The following is a 22,944-nucleotide window of genomic DNA, read 5'->3' as shown; positions in this document are numbered from 1 at the left end:
ACCACTTAATTAGCCTACAAAAAAGCGGATTTGTATGATTGAATTTGTGTTTATTATGTGCTTGTATAATATAATATATAATAATAATATACGTGTATAATGTATGTCAGAAAAAAGGGGAAAAATAATATTAGGAACCGTTAAGGGAACCGCTAGGAACTTGAACTGTTAAGAGGGAACCGGTAAAGAACCGGAACCGTTAAAAAATCCTAACGAGTCCTAACCCTGGATGCCAACGACGAACCTCTGCCCCAAATTTTCCAGAACGGCCTGTTATAGCGCCACCATGAGGCAGATTTTCTCATTTGTACCTATAACTGCCCCGATCTGCGTGAAACGTCGAATGCACACTCCCAAACCTTTGACCTGCATTTTTCACATCTGCCTTTCATAGTGCCACCAAGAGGCCGACTTTTGTAATACATTTATTTTTATATTACTCCTCCAGATACTGTCCAAAAATCCCTGCATCCCTATGTCCGTCCCTATGTCCGTCTCTATGTCCGAGCATGGAATTTGCGCGATGGCAGTCTCTCAGTCAAATCTGGTCGCATGTATACATACTAGTGGTGGGGATAATAATCGATTATCCAATTAATCGCGATTCCGTCATGGATGATAATTCATCGATGCACAAATGTCAAAAATCGATTATATCATTATTATTATTTTACCGGAGCAAAAGGGCGGAACTAATCTGCGACTGCGGCGTCGTACCGGACCGTTTAGAGTGACGCACACAGCGCTCGCACACGCTTTAGCTTTCAACAACCAAAACAGAAAGAGTTACCAACGCGGAGGGGAAGAGAAAAAATATGACAGAAGGGGAACATTTTGGATTGAATGAGGTTGAGGGGACACGAGAACTCGATAAAACTCACACCATCGACCGCCTGTGAAATGTGGCCGAGATGGGACGATGTAGTGTGGCTCCAAAGTGCGTAACATGGCCCGGAATCCGTCGCTCTCCACGACCGAATATGAACGTAAATCCTTTGCAATAAAAGTGCCGATGGACTTCGTAATTCTAGTCGCCTTTTCTAGAGTGCACGGGCAGCTGTCCGTGTGTTTAGGGATCGGGATGGTCAGTGGGCAATATCATCTTGTTCCCACTGTATTTGTTTTCACACAACTTGCACACGTTGTGAGTTGTATCGAGTTCCCGTGTCCCCTCAGCGGCATACAATCCAAAATGTTGCCATACACTTTAACCCATTCTGACCCGAGATCAGATTCATACGAGGTTTCCACTGGCCACACACTGGTCTGATTAAACCAAATGCTCCTTAATGTGTGCAAACAAACAGAGAAGTGCAACATATATAGTCTCAAGAACTGACCCTCAAGCTTCCTTAATTACACTTCTGTAACTGAAAATGATATCCCCGAATAAGGAAACAACAAAAAGCATCTATTTTTTTTTTAAAGAAAGCTGCTTAATGTTTCTAAGAGTTTGATGGGGAGGAGCTGGCCTGAGTGTTCGATTCATCTGTTTAGCACTGTTCTGTATTTGGCCACAGACCACCATCTGAAAATATTTGCTCCCAGAAGCAAAGATTTGAGTTAAAAACGTGCACTGTGAAAGAATATATATATATATTCATAATCATTAGAAAGCACTTTCTTTATTAGTCACAGTCACAGTGACTGAGTGATTAACAGTGAGTGATTAATCGTGATTAATCGGGTTTAAATCGAATCGTAACGTAGCCCCCGATTAATCGGGATCAATCGAATCGTGACCCTCGGAATCGATATGTAATCGCATCGCCAGGTACCTGGCGATATCCGCCCCTACATACAGTACAGTATGTATGGGAAACCTCACTCATCACTAGCTCTGGTCCATAGCCTTCTACTGCTTCTACTTCGATTCTGCCCTGCAGTATAAGGCTATGTGACTATCAGTATTAAATCTCAAATCGAAATCAGACCAGCCTCTCCTCTTTTGTGGAAATCTCACGGACGTTTGACCTACTCACCGATAAAAAGACGGGTTGTGTCAATAGAAAGCCTACTTTCCTTAGTGGACGCACTCTGAGCCCCCCCACCACCACACGTATAAACGGTACTTTTTGGGCAAAAAGGTATTTAGTTTCCACCGGGAAAAAAAATACTTTTAGTTACTCCGCTGCGCCCTCTACCGATATTTCCCAGAGAACTGCCTCATGGAGAATATTTTTCCTCCGGTGAAAGAAAATCCCTTTCTGCCCAAAAAGTACCGTTTTTAGCCTGTTTCAAGCATCACTCTGTTGACCCATTTTGGGCGTTGCATTATGTTATGCTTTAGCTATTGAAAAATAGCAGATCTACAAGCTCATAGCGCGCCACCGAGTGGCGCGCTACGAGCTTGTAGGTCTGCTATTTATTTATTTTTAATCGAAGAACGACTTGACATAGAAAACATGGCTTTTTCAGAAAACTGTCAGGATTATAGAAGACATTTTTTTAGAATCTGATGTCAGGTCAAAATGTGGTTCCATTCTGTGCGGGAACCCCTTTTGGTGTTTTAACTTAACCCATTCTGAACGGGAACCCATTTTGGTATTAGCATCATGTCATGCTTTAGCTATTGAAAAATAGCAGATCTACAAGCTCATAGCGCGCCACCGAGTGGCGCGCTACGAGCTTGTAGGTCTGCTATTTATTTATTTTTAATCGAAGAACGACTTGACATAGAAAACATGGCTTTTTCAGAAAACTGTCAGGATTATAGAAGACAAAATGTGGTTCCATTCTGTGCGGGAACCCCTTTTGGTGTTTTAACTTAACCCATTCTGAACGGGAACCCATTTTGGTGTTAGCATCATGTCATGCTTTAGCTATTGAAAAATAGCAGATCTACAAGCTCATAGCGCGCCACCGAGTGGCGCGCTACGAGCTTGTAGGTCTGCTATTTTTGAAAAATCGAAGAACGACTGACATTTTTAGAATCTGATCTCAGGTCAGAATGGGTTCATCAGACCAGTGTGTGTCCAGTGGAAACCTCGTTATGAATCTGATCTCAGGTCAGAATGGGTTAAGCATTATGTTATACTTTATAGCTATTGAAAAATAGCAGATCTACAGGTCTGCTATTTATTTATTTTTAATCGTGAAAATGTGGCACAAATCTTTGAATACCCGTGTATATATTCTTTCAGAATAGTAAAAATATATATATTTCGACGTCAGGCCTAAATGGGTTAATAGGCGAATATGTGTCATATATATGGGGGGGGGTTTGAAAAATGAAGTGCCTCCTTTGGAAAAATCACACCCCCCCCCCCCCCTGCTGATTTGTGCATGGAGACGGCACTCACTGGACACACACACACACACACACACACGTCAAGACAACGCTGATGAAGGCTCGACGGCAAACGAAACCCACGGCGTATATAAAAGAACCTTTCCTCACCCTCAGTGAGCTCGGAACCAAACACCACGGCCTTGGCGTTGGAGATGTTGACGCAGTGGACCAGCGCCTCCATCCTCAGGTTGAAGTTGATGAGGGCCGCCTCCACGCCGATCTTGGCCATGCCCAGCCACAGGCCCACGTACTGGTTCCGGTTCTCCATGAACAGCGCCACCACATCTCCGTCCTATATGTGGAAGAAGAGAGGCAGTTGTTGTTGCAGTCAAGAATAATAATAAAACTTTATTTGTATAGCACCTTTCATGACCCGCTCACATCACTGTTCAGGTATAGGGGATCTTGAGCCATGATTTATGTCCGTTGATTGGTCAGGTGGCGATTACAAGGTTATAACCTTGTAATCGCCACCTGACTAATCAAAAGGACATAATTAATTTAACCCCTTTCTGGGCGGGAACAACTTTTGGTCTATTAAGCATCATGTGCTTTAGCGGTCGAAAAATAGCATATAAACAAGCTCGCGCTATGAGCTTGTAGATCTGCTATTTTTGAAAAATTGTGCGAACGTTTTTAACTCAAAACTTTGCTTCTGGGGGGGGGGGGGGGGGGGGGGGTCCCTGGGACAACATAATTTGAGATGGGGGGGGGGGGTCGGTGGCCAAATACATGAAATGGTATGAGAACCACTGACATATAGAAACATAGGGGTTTTTCAGAAAACTGTCAGCATTTAGAAGCCATTTGTAGAATCGTTCCCAGGTCTAAATGGGTTAAGTTAAGAGTAGTCACCGTCAGTATGGTGAGACATATTAGGCTTCCCCGTCAATTTGTTTCTCTTTCCCTTCAGTCTTTCTTGACTATAACTGTCCCTGGCAATTCTCCAATGGGAGCCGATAATATATATTTTTTTCATAAAACTGCAGATCGTGATTGATTCCTCGTCCTTTAACCCTGTAAGACCCGGATATATTTCTACTTGCAAAAAAGAGATTTCAACCTTACTTACTACTTTGTACTACTAGGACTTATGTTGAAAGAATATGTAAAATGTAAGTTTGATGAACTTCTTTTTTTTTAAATAAATTTAAAAAAATAAATTATTAATTTATTATTATTATTATTATTATATAATTATTATAAATGTGCATAACATTTTTATGCACATTTATAATAATAATATAGTAATATAATAAATTAATAATTTACATTTGGGGGATATCTATCACAATAATGAATAAAACATGTTCTAATCTAGACATTCTAATAACAAAGAAACATATATTGCAATGATTTGACTTACTTTTATTAGGGTTAAAGGTCAAATGTCATAGGTTCAAAATTGAGTGAGAATTTGTGTGAATTTCAGCCTCTGTGGGGGGGTCTCTATATGCAAATATCATGACCAATGGCATTGCAATGAACATCACTGATGACGTTTAGGTGAAAAAAAGAACAGAAAAAAAAAAAAAAGTAATTAATTAATACATTTAAAAAAAGTTACCGAAAAGCAACGCTGGGTCTTACAGGGGCAAGGCTCTTCTTTCATATTAACCCATTCTGACCGGGAACCCATTTTGGTGTTTGGCATCATGTTATGCTTTAGCTATTGAAAAATAGCAGATCTACAAGCTCATAGCGCGCCACCGAGTGGCGCGCTACGAGCTTGTAGGTCTGCTATTTTTGAAAAATCGAAGAACGACTGACATTTTTAGAATCTGATCTCAGGTCAGAATGGGTTGATCAGACCAGTGTGTGTCCAGTGGAAACCTCGTATGAATCTGATCTCAGGTCAGAATGGGTTAAAAGTGTGATAGCGGCTTGATGTTGATGATGTTTTGGAGGATAAGACTTCACACTTATATAAAATATATACCACAGGCAGCGAGCGAGGCAGACCGTGTGGATTGAATCATGGTTTATTTACGGAGCGGTTGCGAGAGGCGATCAGGCTCAAGGACAGTCGAGGCCGGCGACGTCAGCTGATTTGATTCAAGTGTGAGAGACGCTTGTGGGTGAAAGTTCACCCACCTTTCCTCCCAGTAACAATGCCCCCCGTGGCGTGCGTGCGTCCTTCCAATCGGATGTCATTGCCCAGAATATTCTATACGCGTCCATTTGGTCACGCTTTCTTTTTCCGTCTCTCCGAGAGCCCATGCATGCAGTGTCACCTGCCTGTCTATTAATTCATCCAGGACCTTTCCAGGGACACTCGTATACAGATATAGCCATTGGCTAGTACATTTCAAAGTGACCCCGTTGTTGACCACTTGAATCAACAAACAAAGTAATAAAAGTATCCTACTATAAATGTGCCACGTCTCTGCGTGCACGCGCGCGTGTGTGTGTGTGTGTGTGTACGGTTGAAATGCACGCAGCGCAACTCGAGAACCGTTTGCCCCACCGACCACAAAAGCCTCTGTTCAGGCTCTGCCAGTGGGCCTAATCAGCCTAAATCCCCTTCACCTGTACAATTTTCTGCCTCTTCCACCCAATTGATTGCCAAGGCAACCCCACACCTGCAAATTGATTACTTAACCGCTCCACTTTTCAGACAGTTTGCACTCTTCACACACACACACACACACACACACACACACACACACACACACACACACACACACACACACACACACACACACACACACACACACACACACACACACACACACACACACACACACACACACACACACACACACACACACACACACACGCACGCACGCACGCACGCACGCACGCACGCACGCACGCACACACACGCACGCAGATAGTGAAAGCGGGTGCTATGACAAGTTGACAACGGGTATTATAATTATTAGGTATTATTATAAGGTGTTATCGCTCTCAAGTAGGCCGGTGGCCGACGGGCACGTACAAGTCTAGTATCACATAATTCCATAACGTCATGCGTAGGGTTAGGGTAGGGCTGCCAAATGGTCAGCAAACTGTCTGCCACAACCTTGTCAACACTACCAGGCAACCTACATTCTTTTCCCTCGCCAGCTCCCAAGCTTTGAAGTGAACTCGCCCCCCCTCGGTCAGGACTGCAGAGCCAGTCCCCAAAAGCTCACCTTATTCTTCTGACTTCAGTTCATCACCGGCCTACGCCCTAATCCTGCATACTGCCATGCCTCATGATTTCGTCGACTAAAACTAAGACGAAAATCGTTCGTCGACTATACCTTCTTCCGAAAATGGAAACTAAATAAAAGCTAAGCTATGATGTCTAAAAACTGAGACTAAATATACCGACGATTTCGGCAACAAATAACAACTAGACTAAAATGTTAGGAAGGGTCTAGTGGACAAGAGATCCAGCATAAGTCATTTTAACAATTAGTTTGCATGCTGAAAATAGCCGATCTACAAGCTCACCATTGTGGGCTTGTAGATCTGCTATTTTCAACAAGTGAAAAGAATCTGTCATTACGACGGCATCAAGGCCCGCCAAGATACATTTTTTAGACTAAATCAACTATAGATTTAGTCGACTAAAACCTTATGATATTTAGTCGACTAAAACTAGACAAAACATTAAAACATTCCAGGTGACTAAAATGTGACTAAAACTAAATTAAAACTATTCAAGAGAAGACTATGACTAAAACTAAAATCAAAATTTGCTGCCAAAAACAACACTGCCTCTCCACCCGGTCCACTTCTGTCTTTACTTACCGTGTTCGTCTGCACTCGTATTTGTCATAAATGTAGCTTAGTTGCTACGAATGTTTACTGGATCTGCTAATACACCATCTTTTCTTTATAATTTTTATCCCACGATTTTGTAACCAATTTTTCACCCCTGTGTCAATTATCTAATGTGATCATGGGCTCTACACACCCTCCGCCAACCTGTTGAGAGCAACGGACTTGAACTCATGCTTCCTTCATGCCTGAGTGTCCAGGTTGCTCCTTTACACCTGACAGGGGGGAGTTTCCCTGGTTGGACGTATAGTGCGTGGAAGGAACACGTTATTCCAACCAGTTCCTTTCCCCTCCATCAGGTACCCCGGCTGGCCAGGGGGAGGCAGTTTAGAGACTGCATGTTTTTTTGTGAGGGTACCTATACCCTAGGGCAGTGGGGTCCGGGGACCCCCAGGGGTTTTTGAGGGAGTTCCAGGGGATCCCCAACAAAATGATAGTTTGGAACCAAATGGACCCTTATGGGTCTGTAACTCTGAGAGTGTACAAATGGAACCAAATGGACCATAACGGGTCCATTTGGTTCCATTTGTACACTCTCAAGAGTTCAATTACAGAGTTAAATTAGATTTTACAAAATAAATTGGTGTCCCAAAGATAGAAATGGCATTCAATGGGGGTCCGTGGACTAATGCATGTCAAACTGGGGGGGTCCTAAACTGGTTGAGAATCACTGCTAGAGCCGTACAAATTTTCTCTCATGGGGGTCCCTGGCATATCTCTTCAAATGGGGGGTCCGTGGGCTAAAAAAAAAAAGTCAATTTGGGGGTCCTTGACATGAAAAAGTTTGGGAACCACTGCCCTATAGGGGACATGGGGAGAACTTGCAAAACTCCACACAGAGGGGGCCCTCTCGTCAACCCCGCCTCGGGTATGTATGGGCACTGATGACACGGAGGAGAGGAAACACGCCGCCGCCAGCGCCCACAGCGTCCCCAGCGGGAATCAAACCCAGGACCTTCCAGCTGTGAGGCGACAGCACTATACCGACTGCGCCACCGTGACCCCCTATATGGTACCACCACCTCAGCAAGTCTTCTTTCTTTGTTCCTTCCTGCCGTTCTACACAGTACAGCCAACGAGGTGAAGAAATCACAGACTGAGAGGCTTTAGAGATCAGATTCTATAAAATGTCTTCCGCACATCCTGACAGTTTTCTGAAAAAGCTATGTTTCTGTGTCAGTGGTTCTTGGGTTTTTCAAAAACAGCAGACCTACAAGCTCGTATAGCGCCACTCGGTTGTGTAGATCTGCTACTTTTTCAACAGCTAAAGCATAACATAATGCCAACACCAAAAGGGGTTCACGCCCCGAAATGGGTTAACCTTTCCATTCCGAGAGATTTCACAGAGGATGTTTCTGAACATATTGCTGTAGTTTTTGACCACCTTAAATGCACTAATCTTCAAATGACATCCGGAAATATCTTATTTTTTGATAATGACGTGGTGCGACAATAAGGACAAGCGACTGTAAATTAGCCCTCCACTAAGTCCCTCCCCAACCCATCCTTGTCCAATAGGCACGTTTGGCAGCGAAGAAAGCTTGACCTGCATGGCAACCGTCGCTAAACTATTTGGATTGGCATTGGACAGGGACGCTTTTTTTTGGGGGGGTGGGATTTAGTGAAGGGCTAATTGTACAGTAACAGTGTGATCACGAACGATCCTTTACCATACCAAAAAAAACACACATTTTCGCTTTCACGAATCAAAATGTCCGTATATATATACCTGGAACCCTCTTTGCAGCAGCAGGTTGGCCACTCTGTTGGAGTACTCGTCCAGCTGGTTGAAGGTCCACTTCTCCGTCTCTCCGGAGTTCTCGAAGATCAGGGCCGTCTTGTCCCCGTAGCGACGCACGGTCTCGGCGAAGATCTTGGGGATGGTGTTCTTCTGCTTGAGGTGGCGCCGGACGTTCATCTTCACCTGCAACAGCACCCCCGCCGCACTGGTGGGGAGAGGACAGGGGAAGAGAAAGCCCAATGAGAAACGCAACAAGTATAAGGAGTGATTCTTGGTAATGTCCAGCAGGGGTCGTCAACATGTCCGTATATATATAGCCTGGGGGTCCGTGTGTGTGTGTGTGTGTGTGTGTGTGCGCGTGTGTGTGTGTGTGTGTGTGTGTGTGTGTGTGCGTGCGTGTGTGTGTCAATTTAACAAAGGTGCAGACAATCAGAAACCATCAGAGAGTGAGTGACGTTTGCGCTACTCTATGCCGAATTGAAGTGGACACTATGGGCACATTAGGAGTCCAATTTAGTGGTTTAGTGGTCCCTGGAACATCATATTTTCAGATGGGGGGGTCGGCGGCCATAATTACATATTATTCTGGGGGTCCTTGACATGAAATAGTTTGAGAAACATGGATAGAAACATGGGTTTTTCTAGAAAACTGTTATGACTTAGATTTAGAAGACATTCACATTAGAACCGTTCTCAGGCCTAAAAGGGGTTAAATGAATGAACGGACATGCGATCTGCATTGACTTCCTCGGAACGACTCCACTCGTTTTAAAGTGACATGAATGGAAACTGAACTAAATTAAAATGACAAATAACTACAACTCTATATAACAAGTACTCATGATGAGTCATGGGTATAAGTACTCAACTCAAGTAAGGTTATCCAAGGATATCATGATGAGATGATGTCATGTTTACACACGTGACTTACGCCTCGTGCCTAAACGTTTTATACGGTTTTGAAAAACATTTAAAATAAAAAAACGGGGACCATTTGGCAATGAATTATGAAAACCAGGACATTTTAGGGTCAGTAAACAGATATTTGTCAGGACTCGAGACACCAAGCTTGGAACCCGGGCCGATCCTGGACAAACCGTGACATCTCTAGTCAGTGGTCACCATACTCTAAACTAAATGTATAGGACTATGTGCCTGTCCCGTACAATCCCAACAGATGTGCGAATGCAGTGCTTTGCACAGGAAAATATGCATGCATGCACGCATGCACGCACGCACAGGAATGTGAAATGCGGAAGAGTAGAGACAGCGGTTAATGACTATAGGCTAAGAGCCAGAACACACCTAAACAAACGGATACGTTTTAGTACGCATTATTAACCCATTTAGGCCCTATACCTTTCTGTATCAGTGGTGCTCAATATTTCATGTCAAGGACCCCAAAAGTAATATGTAATATGCCTTCCCCCCCCCCCCCCATCTGAAAATATGTCGTTCCAGGATTGTTCCAAGATTTGAGTTAAAATGTTCACACTCTGTAATAATATATATTCAAAGATTCGAGGCACATTTTCACAATCTTTCAAAAATAGCAGACCTACAAGCTCATAGCACGCCGCACGGCACCTATAGTGCCGCGCTATGAGCTTGCAGACCTGCTATATTCCAATAGCTAAAGTGGAACATATAATGCTTTAAAACACCAAAATGGGTTAACATATTCTAGCAGTGGCGAGAACGAACGATGAGCTATACTGCTATACTATAGCTTATTAGTGGTTCGCTAACTGGAACTGAACTCTGGGGTTTGCATTATTAAAACACCCATGATGTGACCGGTCAGTCATCGCACGGTGTTGGAGCAAGCTACCAAACAGAAAATCCTAAGAGAGTATACGACTTAGATATTGTAGCACACCGGAGCATTAAGCAGGGTGGTTCATCCGTCACTACCTGTGGTGTATACCTCTGCAACCCGCTGGGGTAGAAGGAAAAAAAAAGCAGTGTCCACTATTAGAATAATAAAGCACTTATGTGTAAAAAAAAAAAAACCTCGTCTAGCTAACTGCCGAGAGCCACTTGCGGAACAAGCGCGTATAATGCTGCCCGCTAATGAGTTACAATTATTTTAAAATGTTAGTTCATCGGCCCTAAATGGACAGCGATTGATTCCTGGTGTGTGCGCAGTTAACCATTGTAACCAGCCGCGTCCCGAGGTGGTGGAGTTTGAAGTTGTAAAAACGTTACGACAGAGATGGCTGGGTGTGTCCTCCCGCCCGGTGCAAAGTACTGTATAGGACACTTTACAACCGCAGCTCACTAAAAACGACTTTTACAATGCACAGGTGTATAAAGATATGGCTGATTTCTGGGGTTCTCTGTTGATGATTGGCAGGTCCTTTGATGATAATGATAATGTTCTGGCTCGTTTTGAATGTTATAGTTTTGTTCAGCCATTGCTTGGTTTTGGGTTTTTTTTTTTTATGGGTCAGTCAGTGTTGTTTTCGTCGAATAAAACTAAGACGGAAGATGCTCGTCGACACTGATGAAAACTAAGCTATGATGACTAAAACTAAGACTAAATATACTGATATTTTGTCAACAAATAAAAACTAGAGTAAAATGTTAGGGACTAGAGATCCAGTAGCCTATAAGTCATTTTACACTGGAAATAGCCGATCTACAAGCTTGTGAGCTTGTAGATCGGCTATTTTCAGCAAGTGTATACAATAAGTCATTACGACGGCATCAAGGCCCGCCAAAATACATTTTAGTCGACTAAAATCTTATGATATTTACTCGACTAAAACTAGACTAACACTAAAACATTCCAGGCGACTAAAATGCCCGAAACTAAATGCCTGAAACTAAATGAAAACTATTGAAGAGACTATATGACTAAAACTAAAATCAAAACGTGTTGCCAAAAACAACACTGGGGTCAGTGGTAGTTCTGTAGTTCAGCTCACTTCAGCTTTCTCAAGGACAGATTTAAGTGACGTGGCTTTTAGTATTTCCCGTTTCATCATGAGCGAAACCACTGGTTAAAATAAGGAAACTGGTGGCTACGTTTAGCCTGCATGGCAACCCACAATATATAGTAAATATGACCCCTATAGCTAGGTAAACGGATAGAAATAACCCCCCACTCTCCTCTTTCCATTATTTTTCACTTTGTCAACAAAGCTTCGCTTCTCAAACACACCTGGGGGGGGGGGGAGTGGCTTAACCCTTTTAGACATGACAGTTTTCTGAAAAACCTCTGTTTCTATGTCAGTGGTTCTCAAACTATTTTATGTCAAATACCCCCAGAATTATATGAAATTGGCCGACGACGACCCCCCCCCTGAAAATATGTTGTTCCAGGGAACCCACAGAAGCAAAGATTTGAGTTAAAACAAAACGTTCGCTCTGAAATAATACATATTCAAAGATTTGCGCCACATTTTCACGATTAAAAAAAAAAATAGCAGACCTACAAGCTCATATAGCGCGGCACTCGGTGCCGCACTATGAGCTTGTAGAGCTGCTATTTTTTCCAACAGCTAAAGCATAACATAATGCTTGAAACACCAAAAGGGGTTCCCGCCCCAAAAGTGGCTTAAGCGTGTCATTACAGGAATGCCTCGTTTTATATTCAGTTTCTAATAACACAAGTGAACGTTGACTTTTGCAATGCATGATAAATAACCACCGTTGTTGGAGAGCTTTCAGTTCGTGCATGCACGCGCACACACACACACACACACACACACACACACACACACACACACACACACACACACACTCACTGTAAGTCTCTGCCGATTGTCTTGGCAAAGATCTGTAGAAAGCTCCATCCTCCAGATCCCAGGTAGAGGATGAGGGTGGCGGGGAGCACCTGGTACCAAGGAAGGCCCAGCAGCAGCCTCAGCACAAAGAGCAGCGCTGTGCAGCATGCTAGACGCAGCATCCTGGGAGATCACGTGACGCACACACACACACACACACACACACACACACAAAAACAGATTTAGAAATGGAATACAGCTGGGCACCTGCCCTGGGTTTACAGGTATATCAAGTATAGTTATAGGGCTGTTCGCCCACACTACCCAGTGAAGTAAAGTATACCCACCATGGAAAGCAATGGCATTTGTAGTTTTTTAACCCATTTTGGGGTGGCGGAGGGAACCCCTTTTGGTGTGTTTAAGGATTATGTTATACTTTAGCTATTCGAACGAACAAACAAAAAGGTAGGAGGAGCGCACACCAGTAGTGGGGAGGTAAAACTGATCAAAACTGAAAACACAGGAGATAAAACTGAAAACACATAGGAGATAAAAATTGACACAACATATTTTGAGCTGGGGGTTGTGGAGGCCAAATACATATATAATTATAATGGGTCCTTGACATGAAATAGTTGGAGAACCACTGACACATAGAAACAGAGGTTTTATCAGAAAACCGTCATGATTTCGAAGATATTTGTAGAATCGTCCTCCGGTCTAAATGGGCAAACTATTATGTAACTGCCGTTTCGTTACAATACGGTATGAATATATAACCTGACGCTGCCAGATGAGGGCGGTATTGCGGAAACATATTCCCCAACACAACACTCATCTGGGATCTCTGACAGAGTTGAGCCCTGAGTCAGATCTGCTTCGCACCGAACCAATCAGCGTGAGCTAAAGGCGGGATGCGGATGTGACGGTATATAGACACGTCGATATGATTGGTTGTGTTTGCACGCCCACACGGTGATAGACAGACGCTCCCATCCAATCATCTACCATGTATCTTGAAAAAAAAGGAACAGCCCCGTCATCGAATTTGCTTCCGCGATCCCAGATCCAAATAAGCTGTGAAACAAATTTGTGTAGCAAGCTTTTTGGATCTGGCAGCGTCAGGTTAATGAATATAGGCCTACGGTACAAATAAAACTTATTTTTGTCTGTTGCTCCATATTGTTCTTTCAATATCAACTGAACACAGTGACAGAAAACTAAAATTAGCTCCCTATTCCAGTACTTGTACCGTTGTAGATAAGTTTACAATTGCACGCGGTGCAAAAGGACTCTGTGACCTTCTACCCACTTCACCCTACAGTGAGATAAAATGACATAAATATAGGCCTATTACAGTATACACACACCTTGGTAGAAGAATAATAAGCGTATAGTGCAGCATTAACACGTCGACTCGGAATAACATAATTATGCTGTGCTTTTATTAATTATCATTACATTAACTTTGAGGCCTATAGTTGAAAAGGAAGCAGATTAAATGTTGAATAATTATCTCCCTCAACTGAAATGAGACCGCAACGTGGCAATCAAATGATAGCATGTGTCAAAGTTCCATTATGAGGAATCTGATTAACCTTCAAGTAGATAGTAGGAGGAGGAGTTGCTGTCAAATGTTAATTTGAAGTTTGTCAACTTTCAAAGAGACGCTAAAAATACGTCATCAGACCAAGCCCGAGTTGGACCGAATCAGGTTTGTCAACCCAGTCAGCCATACCTATGTGTGTGTATGCGTGTGTGTGTGTGTGTGTGTGTGTATTATTAAAGTGTATTGGCATCTTTCACATCAACCACTTTAGTAATATCAGTGTGTATTATCATTTTTTTGACACATGCAGGGAGCACAACAGAGTTGTTCCAAGCTGCAGGTCACACGTCTGACTCTAAATATCAATTCGACAGGAAAATGATGTTCGATGATTTTATCCACACATAACCTGCCCAGTGTAGGCTATAGTCCACTGACAATCTATCACATGAGTGCAACATTGAGTTGACGGTGCATTACATTTTCCTAGGTGCATTCCTGAACTGTTCATGTGGCATCATTTCGAGGGAATCTCAAATGGAATGTATTGGGGGGAAGTCTAGACAGGGCAACATAAGGACTGTGGACTGTGTTTACGTTACATGGCATAATATGAGTCGAGTGGCCAATGCTATGCTACCCGATAGCCATGAGGAGAAGATGATCCCAGAAACGAGATAGGCTCGCTTAAGGCGGCTGCCACTCCATTATCTATTTATTGCCCGAGTAGTAATACTAATATAAGGAGAGAGAAAAAAAACCCACAAAACTATATAAGATATATTCACCACCCTTGTGTGTGTCAGTTCATTTAACAGTGGCGGTTTCTTAATGCTGCTATAGGGGGAGTCGCCTATAACAACAACAAAAAGAGAGATTCGTCTGATCACCATGCAGTCACTGTTGCTACACACACACACACACACCCGGACATTTAAACGGCGCGTACCAACAGCATATTGCGGTAGTGGTGGAGTAGACTAGAGCTAGCTGTGCGACGGCTCACCACCACCACCACCAACAATGCCATGTGCGCTTTGACGTGGCTCTTTAAAAAAAAAAACATAACCCAGTATTAATCATTATATAATAGTGCACAGTCGGGATACATGATTGACCGTTACAATATATTCTTTCTATTGTAACAAGAGCGATGGCAATTTGGATGCGCAGCCCTTTTGCGCGCATCGGCTTATAGCGGTCTGACAGGGGCTGCAAATGAGCTGACATGCACAGTATGCTATGCTGCCCCACAGAAATGACCGGGTTTTTTTTTGCCCGATTGGCCAACATTCGACTTATTCGCCAATAGCCGCGCGTCCATACCATATCCGCTCATCATTAAAGACTTGCTTGTTGTGTGTGGGCAAGGTTGGCAGAGGACAAGGGGGGAGCCTCTTTTCTATACCCTCCTCGGCCACGCTTATAGTAAATAATAACGGACCCATCCGGGAAGCAAGCAACCATTGTGGGGGATTCGGGAATTAAGCCTCCATTGAACGCTGCTATGGGAACCGCTTGACATGATAGAACCGTCACCTATAATAACTGTTACCTTGAACCGGGTCCACGTCGCAGTCTCTCCTCGGACACTGCACTGCTAGTCCAGACGCGGAACCCGTCCTCCTGCTGTGTGGCGATTCCACCTTGTTGATGATCGGCTTAGGATATAGGCCAGCCTGGTTCACGTACCAACCATACACAGCCGTCTCTCTCTCTCTGCTCTTTAGTGACAGCAGAGACTCAACACAGAAACGTATACACATGCAGCACACACACACACACACACACACACACAAACACACGTACGCCACACACAAACACACAGACACACACACACACCGGGGATCTCCTGATAAATAAGAGCGAACGGTCCCCTCCTCCTCCGATGATGATGGGGATTGCTGGGATCAAATTCTCCTGCTAGCTGCTCCCGCCGCGGTTCGACTTTGCCCCGGTTATTGTTAACATGGTCTGTTCATCATATCCATCGCCGTTATCTCCCTTTTCTCTTTCATTGTACCCGGTGATGATAAAAGCAGCTCGCTGACTCTTCTCGCCACCACGCACACACACACACAGAGAGTAATTCAAATGACCTTATAATTTCCTTAGCACAGCGCCCGCCCACCAACTGCAACGTCCACCAGTAGTGTGTCGCGGAAGAGGCGGTGACGGACACACGCGCGGCCAAGTCAAATCTCCTCGTCATAAATACACACACACACACACGCACACACACACACACACACACACACTGCAGATCGCAGAGCAGGGGGGCGGGACTTGCGGCGGTGAGGTGTGGTGTCACAGAAATGCGGCCCTGCTACGCTACGCCGTTCGACCGGGAGTGAACCCGCTCCTCGGCTCGATCGGCAGTTTCTCCACCCGGCCGGCAGTGACACCGTGACACGGCCCTGCTGCGGAACACAACCGCGCGGCGGCGTCAAAGACGAGTATATTATATAGTAGCTGGGGGCGGACTTGTACAGATTTGGCTTTTGGTGACTAGTTTCTGAATTTTGGCGTGGTGTTAGTTATAGCAGGTATGGGTATTTATAAGGTTTTCAAAAAGGTGTGGAAAAACGCGCTGGGCGCGCCCCCTAGTGGTCTGTTTGCACAGACTCAAATATTGGATACATATAGTTATGGTTGAAAACCAAAATAATTGATAAGATATTATTCAATTGATTCTCGCAATGCATTTCCCCATAGGCAGTTTTTATTTAATTTATTTAAAGACCTTTTAAGCGTCGTACGAAGCCAACTCTTGTCATGACAAATCATGACAACACACACAATATTTCGGGCCAAACAAAGAATTAGAAAGTAGAAAAAAACGGCATGGTTACGACACTTTCTTTGTTGTTTTTCTTCTTTGTAATTATTTGTTTGGTCCAAAATATTGTGTGTGTTGTCATGATTTGTCACGACAAGAGTTGGCTTCGTACGACGCTTAAAAGGTGTAAAAAATCATAACAATTATGCACATTGTAACTACTTTTTTTTTAAATTTTGGCATGGTGTTGGATACGGGCATAAGGTTTTCAAAAAACATCGCAAGGTAATTTGGCTCGCCCCCTAGTGGTCGGTTTGCAATGAAACCACTATTAGATATGTCAGTACATGGTTGGAACCCCAAATAATTGATAAAATAGTTCTTGACATAGTTCTTCTTAGTGAATAGTTCTTCTTAGTTAAATTCTGTTACCATAGGGTGTGCTAAATAACGTACAAAAAATGTACGGAAAAACGAACAACTTGAAAGGCATCGTTTCCAAGATGGCGTCCACAATGGCTGCCAGGAGCTTAAAATGCCTGTTTAATTCCAAAGTTGCAAACCGACCACTAGGGGGCAAGCCAAACCTTATTATGACCATACCTAACAGCATGCCAAAATTCAAAGAGTAGTTACCAAGTGCATAATTGTTATCTTTTACATTAATCACAGGTTATAGTTTATAGGCCTTTTAACTTGAGTCTGTGCAAACAGACCACTAGGGTCCAACGCGTTTGCACAGCTTTTTGAAAACCTTATACACATACCTAACACCACGCCAAAATTCAGAGACTAGTCACCGAAAGCAAAATCTTGCTGATTTCATACAAGTCCACCCCCTGCTATAGAGGCTGCAGTGTTGCCAGGTATAAGCCCAAAATAAGCGACTATAGGCTATAGGGGCATTTTCTTTTTCTTTTTATATATTTTTTTATCCCACGATTTTGTAACCCATTCTTTCACCCAGTGTCAATTATCTAATATAATCCTGGGCGCTACACTTCCTCTGACAACCTGGGGGGGCAACGGACTATGACCTCATGCTTCCTTCTATGCATGAGGAGTCTAAGCTGCTTCTTTTCACCTGACAGAGGAGTTTCCCCGGCCGGACGTAGCGCGTGGAAGGAACACGTTATTCCGACCAGTTCCTTTCTCCTCTATCAGGCCAGGATTACTGCATGTTTTTGTGAGGGTACACGGGAGAACATGTGAGGGTACCTACCCTAGGGGACACGGGGAGAACATGTGAGGGTACCTACCTAGGGGACACGGGGAGAACATGTGAGGGTACCTACCCTAGGGGACACAGGGAGAACATGTGAGGGTACCTACCCTAGGGGACACGGGGAGAACATGTGAGGGTACCTACCCTAGGGGACACGGGGAGAACATGTGAGGGTACCTACCCTAGGGGGCACAGGGAGAACATGTGAGGGTACCTACTCTAGGGGGCACGGGGAGAACATGTGAGGGTATCTACCCTAGGGGACACAGGGAGAACATGTGAGGGTACCTACCCTAGGGGACACAGGGAGAACATGTGAGGGTACCTACCCTAGGGGACACGGGGAGAACATGTGAGGGTACCTACCCTAGGGGACACGGGGAGAACATGTGAGGGTACCTACCCTAGGGGGCACAGGGAGAACATGTGAGGGTACCTACCCTAGGCCTAGGGGACACGGGGAGAACATGCAAACTCCACACAGACGGCTAGGGGCTATTTGAAAATAGTGACAAATGTGGAATATATATATAAACTAAACTAAGCCAATTACATATATTTTTGGGGGTCCTTGACATGAAAATGTCGATGAGAACGACTGACATAGAAACCTGAGTTTTTCAGAAAACTGTCAGGATTTAGAAGCCACAAAATCCAGCGAGCTCGGAACAGTCGGACCCACCAGGTGTTTCTGTGCACCAGAACCTATATAAGGCCACGTTTGGCGTCTGAGACAATTAACAGCGCCACCTGGTGGTCACCAGTTTAGGCCTTGAGTGCCAATTCTCCAATTATAAAAAAAGAAAGAAATTGTAATTATAGTATGCATGTAATGTGCATGTCATCACCTGTACACCAGATTAGAGGAGTTGTCAAAATATGGATATAAAAAAATAAAATAAGAGAATATAAATAAATAAAAATCCGGTCCATAATTGGCAATTAGACGTCTTGACGTCCATGGCTCTTATACTGGGAACAAGTGCAACAAAAAAAAGCTAACTTGCTCGCAGGTTTGGAGGACTAAAACGTTGGCACTCTATAGTCAAAAAGGGAAATGTATTTTAAAGTAACAAGACGTACATTTTCTTGTAGAACTACTGTATACACAATAAATAACACTTAGAAATGTACATGTAGAAATATCCTGTATTTAACTGGCATCATGTTTAGTCATATCCCAATATCTCTTCACTACAACAGAACTACTCTTGGAACAAACGACTTATGCAAGAGGCTCCGTTTCTCCCCTCCCCCCCTCCAACGAAATATTGTTTATATACTTGGATTGCTCCAAAGATTCCTCCCATTTATTTTTCATCAAAGTCTTAAGTTAAAGCCTGCAGTCTTCTGAATTGTCATTTCTGCACTCACCACATTCGTTACAGTTCAATTCAGTTCTATCTTTGGGCAGGCTTGTTTTCTTATTACTCCAGGTCTTCCTCCACTTTTTTCCCCTCCTCTCCTTGGTCTATAGAGAACCAGTCCTTCTTCTTTCCCAATGCAGTCAGTCAGTCATCCAGTTCCAAGTCAAAGTGGCTGTAGAGGTCTCGTGTCGTGGTTCCTCGAAGAGCAGCTGGAAGAAATAGTGGGAGTAGGGGTCAGATTATAAAACAATATTGGAAAAAAAAAACAATTGATATTGAGGTCAAAGGTTTTTTAAAAAAAAGAGAAAAATGGTGCAACTCCGTGTGGGGGTCCCCGGGGGGGTTCCAGACACCACAGAATGCCGGCCCGATTCCGGCGAGCCGCCCTGCCCCCGAAACAGTTCAGAAATGACAGAGTCTACTGTACTGTACTGTACTGTACTGTCACTGGCACACCTGAAATCAGCGTTAATCTGCGTTAGGTTGCGCACAGGTGGTGAAAAACAACCATGCTGTTTTCGTGCTTATACCTCTACCTACCCAGCCAGCCAGCCAGCCAGCCAGCCAGCCAGCCAGCCAGGCACACACACACACACACACACACACACACACACACACACACACACACACACACACACACACACACACACACACACACACACACACACACACACACACACACACACACACACACACACACACACACACACACACACACACACACACACACACACACACACACACACACACACACACACACACACACACACACACACACACACACACACACACACACACACACACACACACACACACACACACACACACACACACACACACACACACACACACACACACACACACACACACACACACACACACACACACACACACACACACACACACACACACACACACACACACACACACACACACACACACACACACACACACACACACACACACACACACACACACACACACACACACACACACACACACACACACACACACACACACACACACACACACTCACTTAAGGAAGTGGTTTGCACCACTTAAAAAAAAAACTAAACTAAACTAGGTTTTCAGGCCCGATATGTGGCCTTCAAATCTAGTCCGATTAGAGCAATGGCCATTTGAAGTGTTAAACGCTACTGCTGTGCCTCATACAGTATATGTGTGCAAATTACGGTATTTTTTGTGCACCGTGCCAGACTTCCGGACAGCGTTTGTGCCAAGTTTGGTGCGGATCGGCGCAACGGTCGGGTGCTCATAGTGTAGTGTGGGACCCTGGGAGGGGGTTACCCGTGGCCTCTGGTGTGTATCGTCATGACGGACCCCACCGATAGCCGGGTGAGCCACAGGCCCAACATTTGAGAGGACCTGTGACGTCATGCCGTACTTTCTTATCTTGCGTTTAGGGTCCACAGAACGAGAGGCCCGTGTGTGGCGAGTGTGTGTGGGGTGGGGCGTTCACTTTTAAAGTGAACGCGTATGCTGGCCCACGGAACTGGGGTTTATGCCAACAGCTGTAGCTGTACAGATAGAGTTAATTCGTTTTTTTTATTGGTTTTATAAGTTTCCAACAACGTCATAATTATAGCCTATACTGGAGTTTCAGTCACATACTTTATAGCACATAGCTGCCTTTGAAGGGCTGTTTTACCGGTTTATCAAAATACCAACAGCTTATCGCATCTCTGAAGGTATGCTCGCTTGTGACGTTCAACCCATACAATTAACCCATTCTGGGTTAATTATTTTGGTGTTATACTATAGCTATTGAAAAATACCAGGTCTACAAGCTCATAGCGCGGCACCGAGTGCCGCGCTATGAGCTTGTAGATCAGCTATTTTTTTTTAAATCGTGAAAATGCGGCGCAAAATAATCTTCTTCCACACAGTACACTCAAATCTTTGCTTCTCGGAACAACATATTTGTTGGGGGTCGGCGGCCAAATAGAGTTTTGGGGGTCCTTGTCTTGACATGAAAATGTTTGAGAACCACCGACATAGAAACACAGGTTTTATTTTTTCTCAGAAAACTGTCAGGATTTAGTAGGCGTTTGTAGAATCGTCCTCATGGCTAAGTGGGTTACAGAATGGATGTGCATGTACGATTCACCCATGGGAGCCAGTTGCACAACATGACACACACGAAGCATAATGACACATTAGTATGCACTATGTTACTTACAAACTAAGAATATACATGATATCATTACCGTTTTACAAGGTCTTAAAGGGCTGTCCACATCAAGAAATATATATATTATGTACATATATATGTACATTGAAAATTATGTGAGCATCCACACTTACTCAAGTGTCACTAAAACCTGACAATGTGAACTTTGCCATACTTTTCTCAACCTCTAGGAATTCACACACACACACACACACACACACACACACACACACACACACACACACACACACACAAAGCTGCCCCAAACAAATGAGTTATAGCATAGTCTCTAAGTAACTATTTACACAGCACTAACGTCATGTACTTGTACAATGGCAGAGCACTTAAGGTGGCCTTACACTAGCCGACTTTTTTCAATCTGAAATCCGATAGCGCCACACACACACACACACACACACACACACACACTACTACAGGATAATCGGGCCCGGTTGTTTTATGCAGCGCACACACACACTACACGGTTTTAAAACTCGGGCGCAAGCGCATCCAAGGATTCTCGGCCCCCGAGGGAGTGGAGAGGAGAGGGGGAGAGGAGAGGGGGGGGGGGCTGCGGGGGCAGAGAAAATATCAAACATCCTTGATGTTGATCGGGCCGGGGGGGGGGGGGGGTCGGTGGCCAATTACATATCATTTTGGGGCTGCTCCTTGACATGTAATAGTTGTGGGCTCGCCACAGCGAGCACACACTAGTTATTGCCAGTCTATATTTATTTATTCTTTATTCCACCCTTTTTTTTGGCACCCAACTGCTTCCACATACTTTATACTAGAAATGTAGTTCAACCTTCAAACTGTTCAGCTCTTTGCAGTGATGCGTGCTTGTATTAGAATTTTTACAAAGTTTTATACTTTCTTTTTTACATTCTTTATAATGAGAGTCGATGGAAGAAAGGTCCCATTTTTCACAGTTTCACTTTTTTGAGCTCTTATTACTCCGTCATACTTTCACTTTGAAACTTCATTCAAACTTTATAATGTTCATCCATCTTTGAGCTTTCATTGGTGAAAAAGTTGTTTGAAAAAAAGTTCATACTTTTTAAAATATTTAATTTTATTTATAGTTTTTTTCCTCCCGTAGACAATGAATGGGATTTTATCTCTAAATCAACCTCACTTTTGCAGCCTCATTACTCTGGCATACGTATAGAGAAACGTGATTTAAACTTTAGAAAGCTACAAGATCTCAATGAATTGCTCTGCGATACCTTGTGAGCTTGTAGGTCTGCTATTTGTGCAATTAGGCTAGACACACGCGCACGCACGCACACACACAC

The 22,944-nt window shown here is 43.9% G+C and overlaps 2 protein-coding genes across 2 annotated transcripts in view; both read right to left on the bottom strand.

Moving 5' to 3' along the window:
- slc27a4 (solute carrier family 27 member 4) overlaps window positions 1-19,532 on the bottom strand; it is a 61,924-nt gene extending 42,392 nt beyond the window's left edge. Inside the window, exons 1-5 of the mRNA XM_080756523.1 lie at window positions 19,463-19,532; window positions 15,640-15,808; window positions 12,557-12,718; window positions 8,793-9,009; window positions 3,401-3,584 (exon numbers count right to left, since the gene is read on the bottom strand). Of these exons, the coding sequence (XP_080612649.1) occupies window positions 3,401-3,584; window positions 8,793-9,009; window positions 12,557-12,717 (562 nt within the window). The 5' untranslated portion in view covers window position 12,718; window positions 15,640-15,808; window positions 19,463-19,532. The remainder of the gene's footprint in view (window positions 1-3,400; window positions 3,585-8,792; window positions 9,010-12,556; window positions 12,719-15,639; window positions 15,809-19,462) is intronic.
- An 11-nt stretch (window positions 19,533-19,543) lies between these two features.
- The window catches only part of swi5 (SWI5 homologous recombination repair protein), a 9,097-nt gene continuing 5,696 nt past the window's right edge, over window positions 19,544-22,944 (bottom strand). The window contains exon 5 of the mRNA XM_080756535.1: window positions 19,544-19,664. Within this exon, the coding sequence (XP_080612661.1) occupies window positions 19,600-19,664 (65 nt within the window). The 3' untranslated portion in view covers window positions 19,544-19,599. The remainder of the gene's footprint in view (window positions 19,665-22,944) is intronic.

The sequence above is a fragment of the Protomyctophum bolini genome (assembly GCF_963924005.1).
Source record: "Protomyctophum bolini genome assembly, chromosome: 22".
Lineage (NCBI taxonomy): Eukaryota > Metazoa > Chordata > Actinopteri > Myctophiformes > Myctophidae > Protomyctophum > Protomyctophum bolini.
Note: the sequence above shows the minus strand (reverse complement) of the source record. Positions and strands in the feature narration are given on the sequence as shown.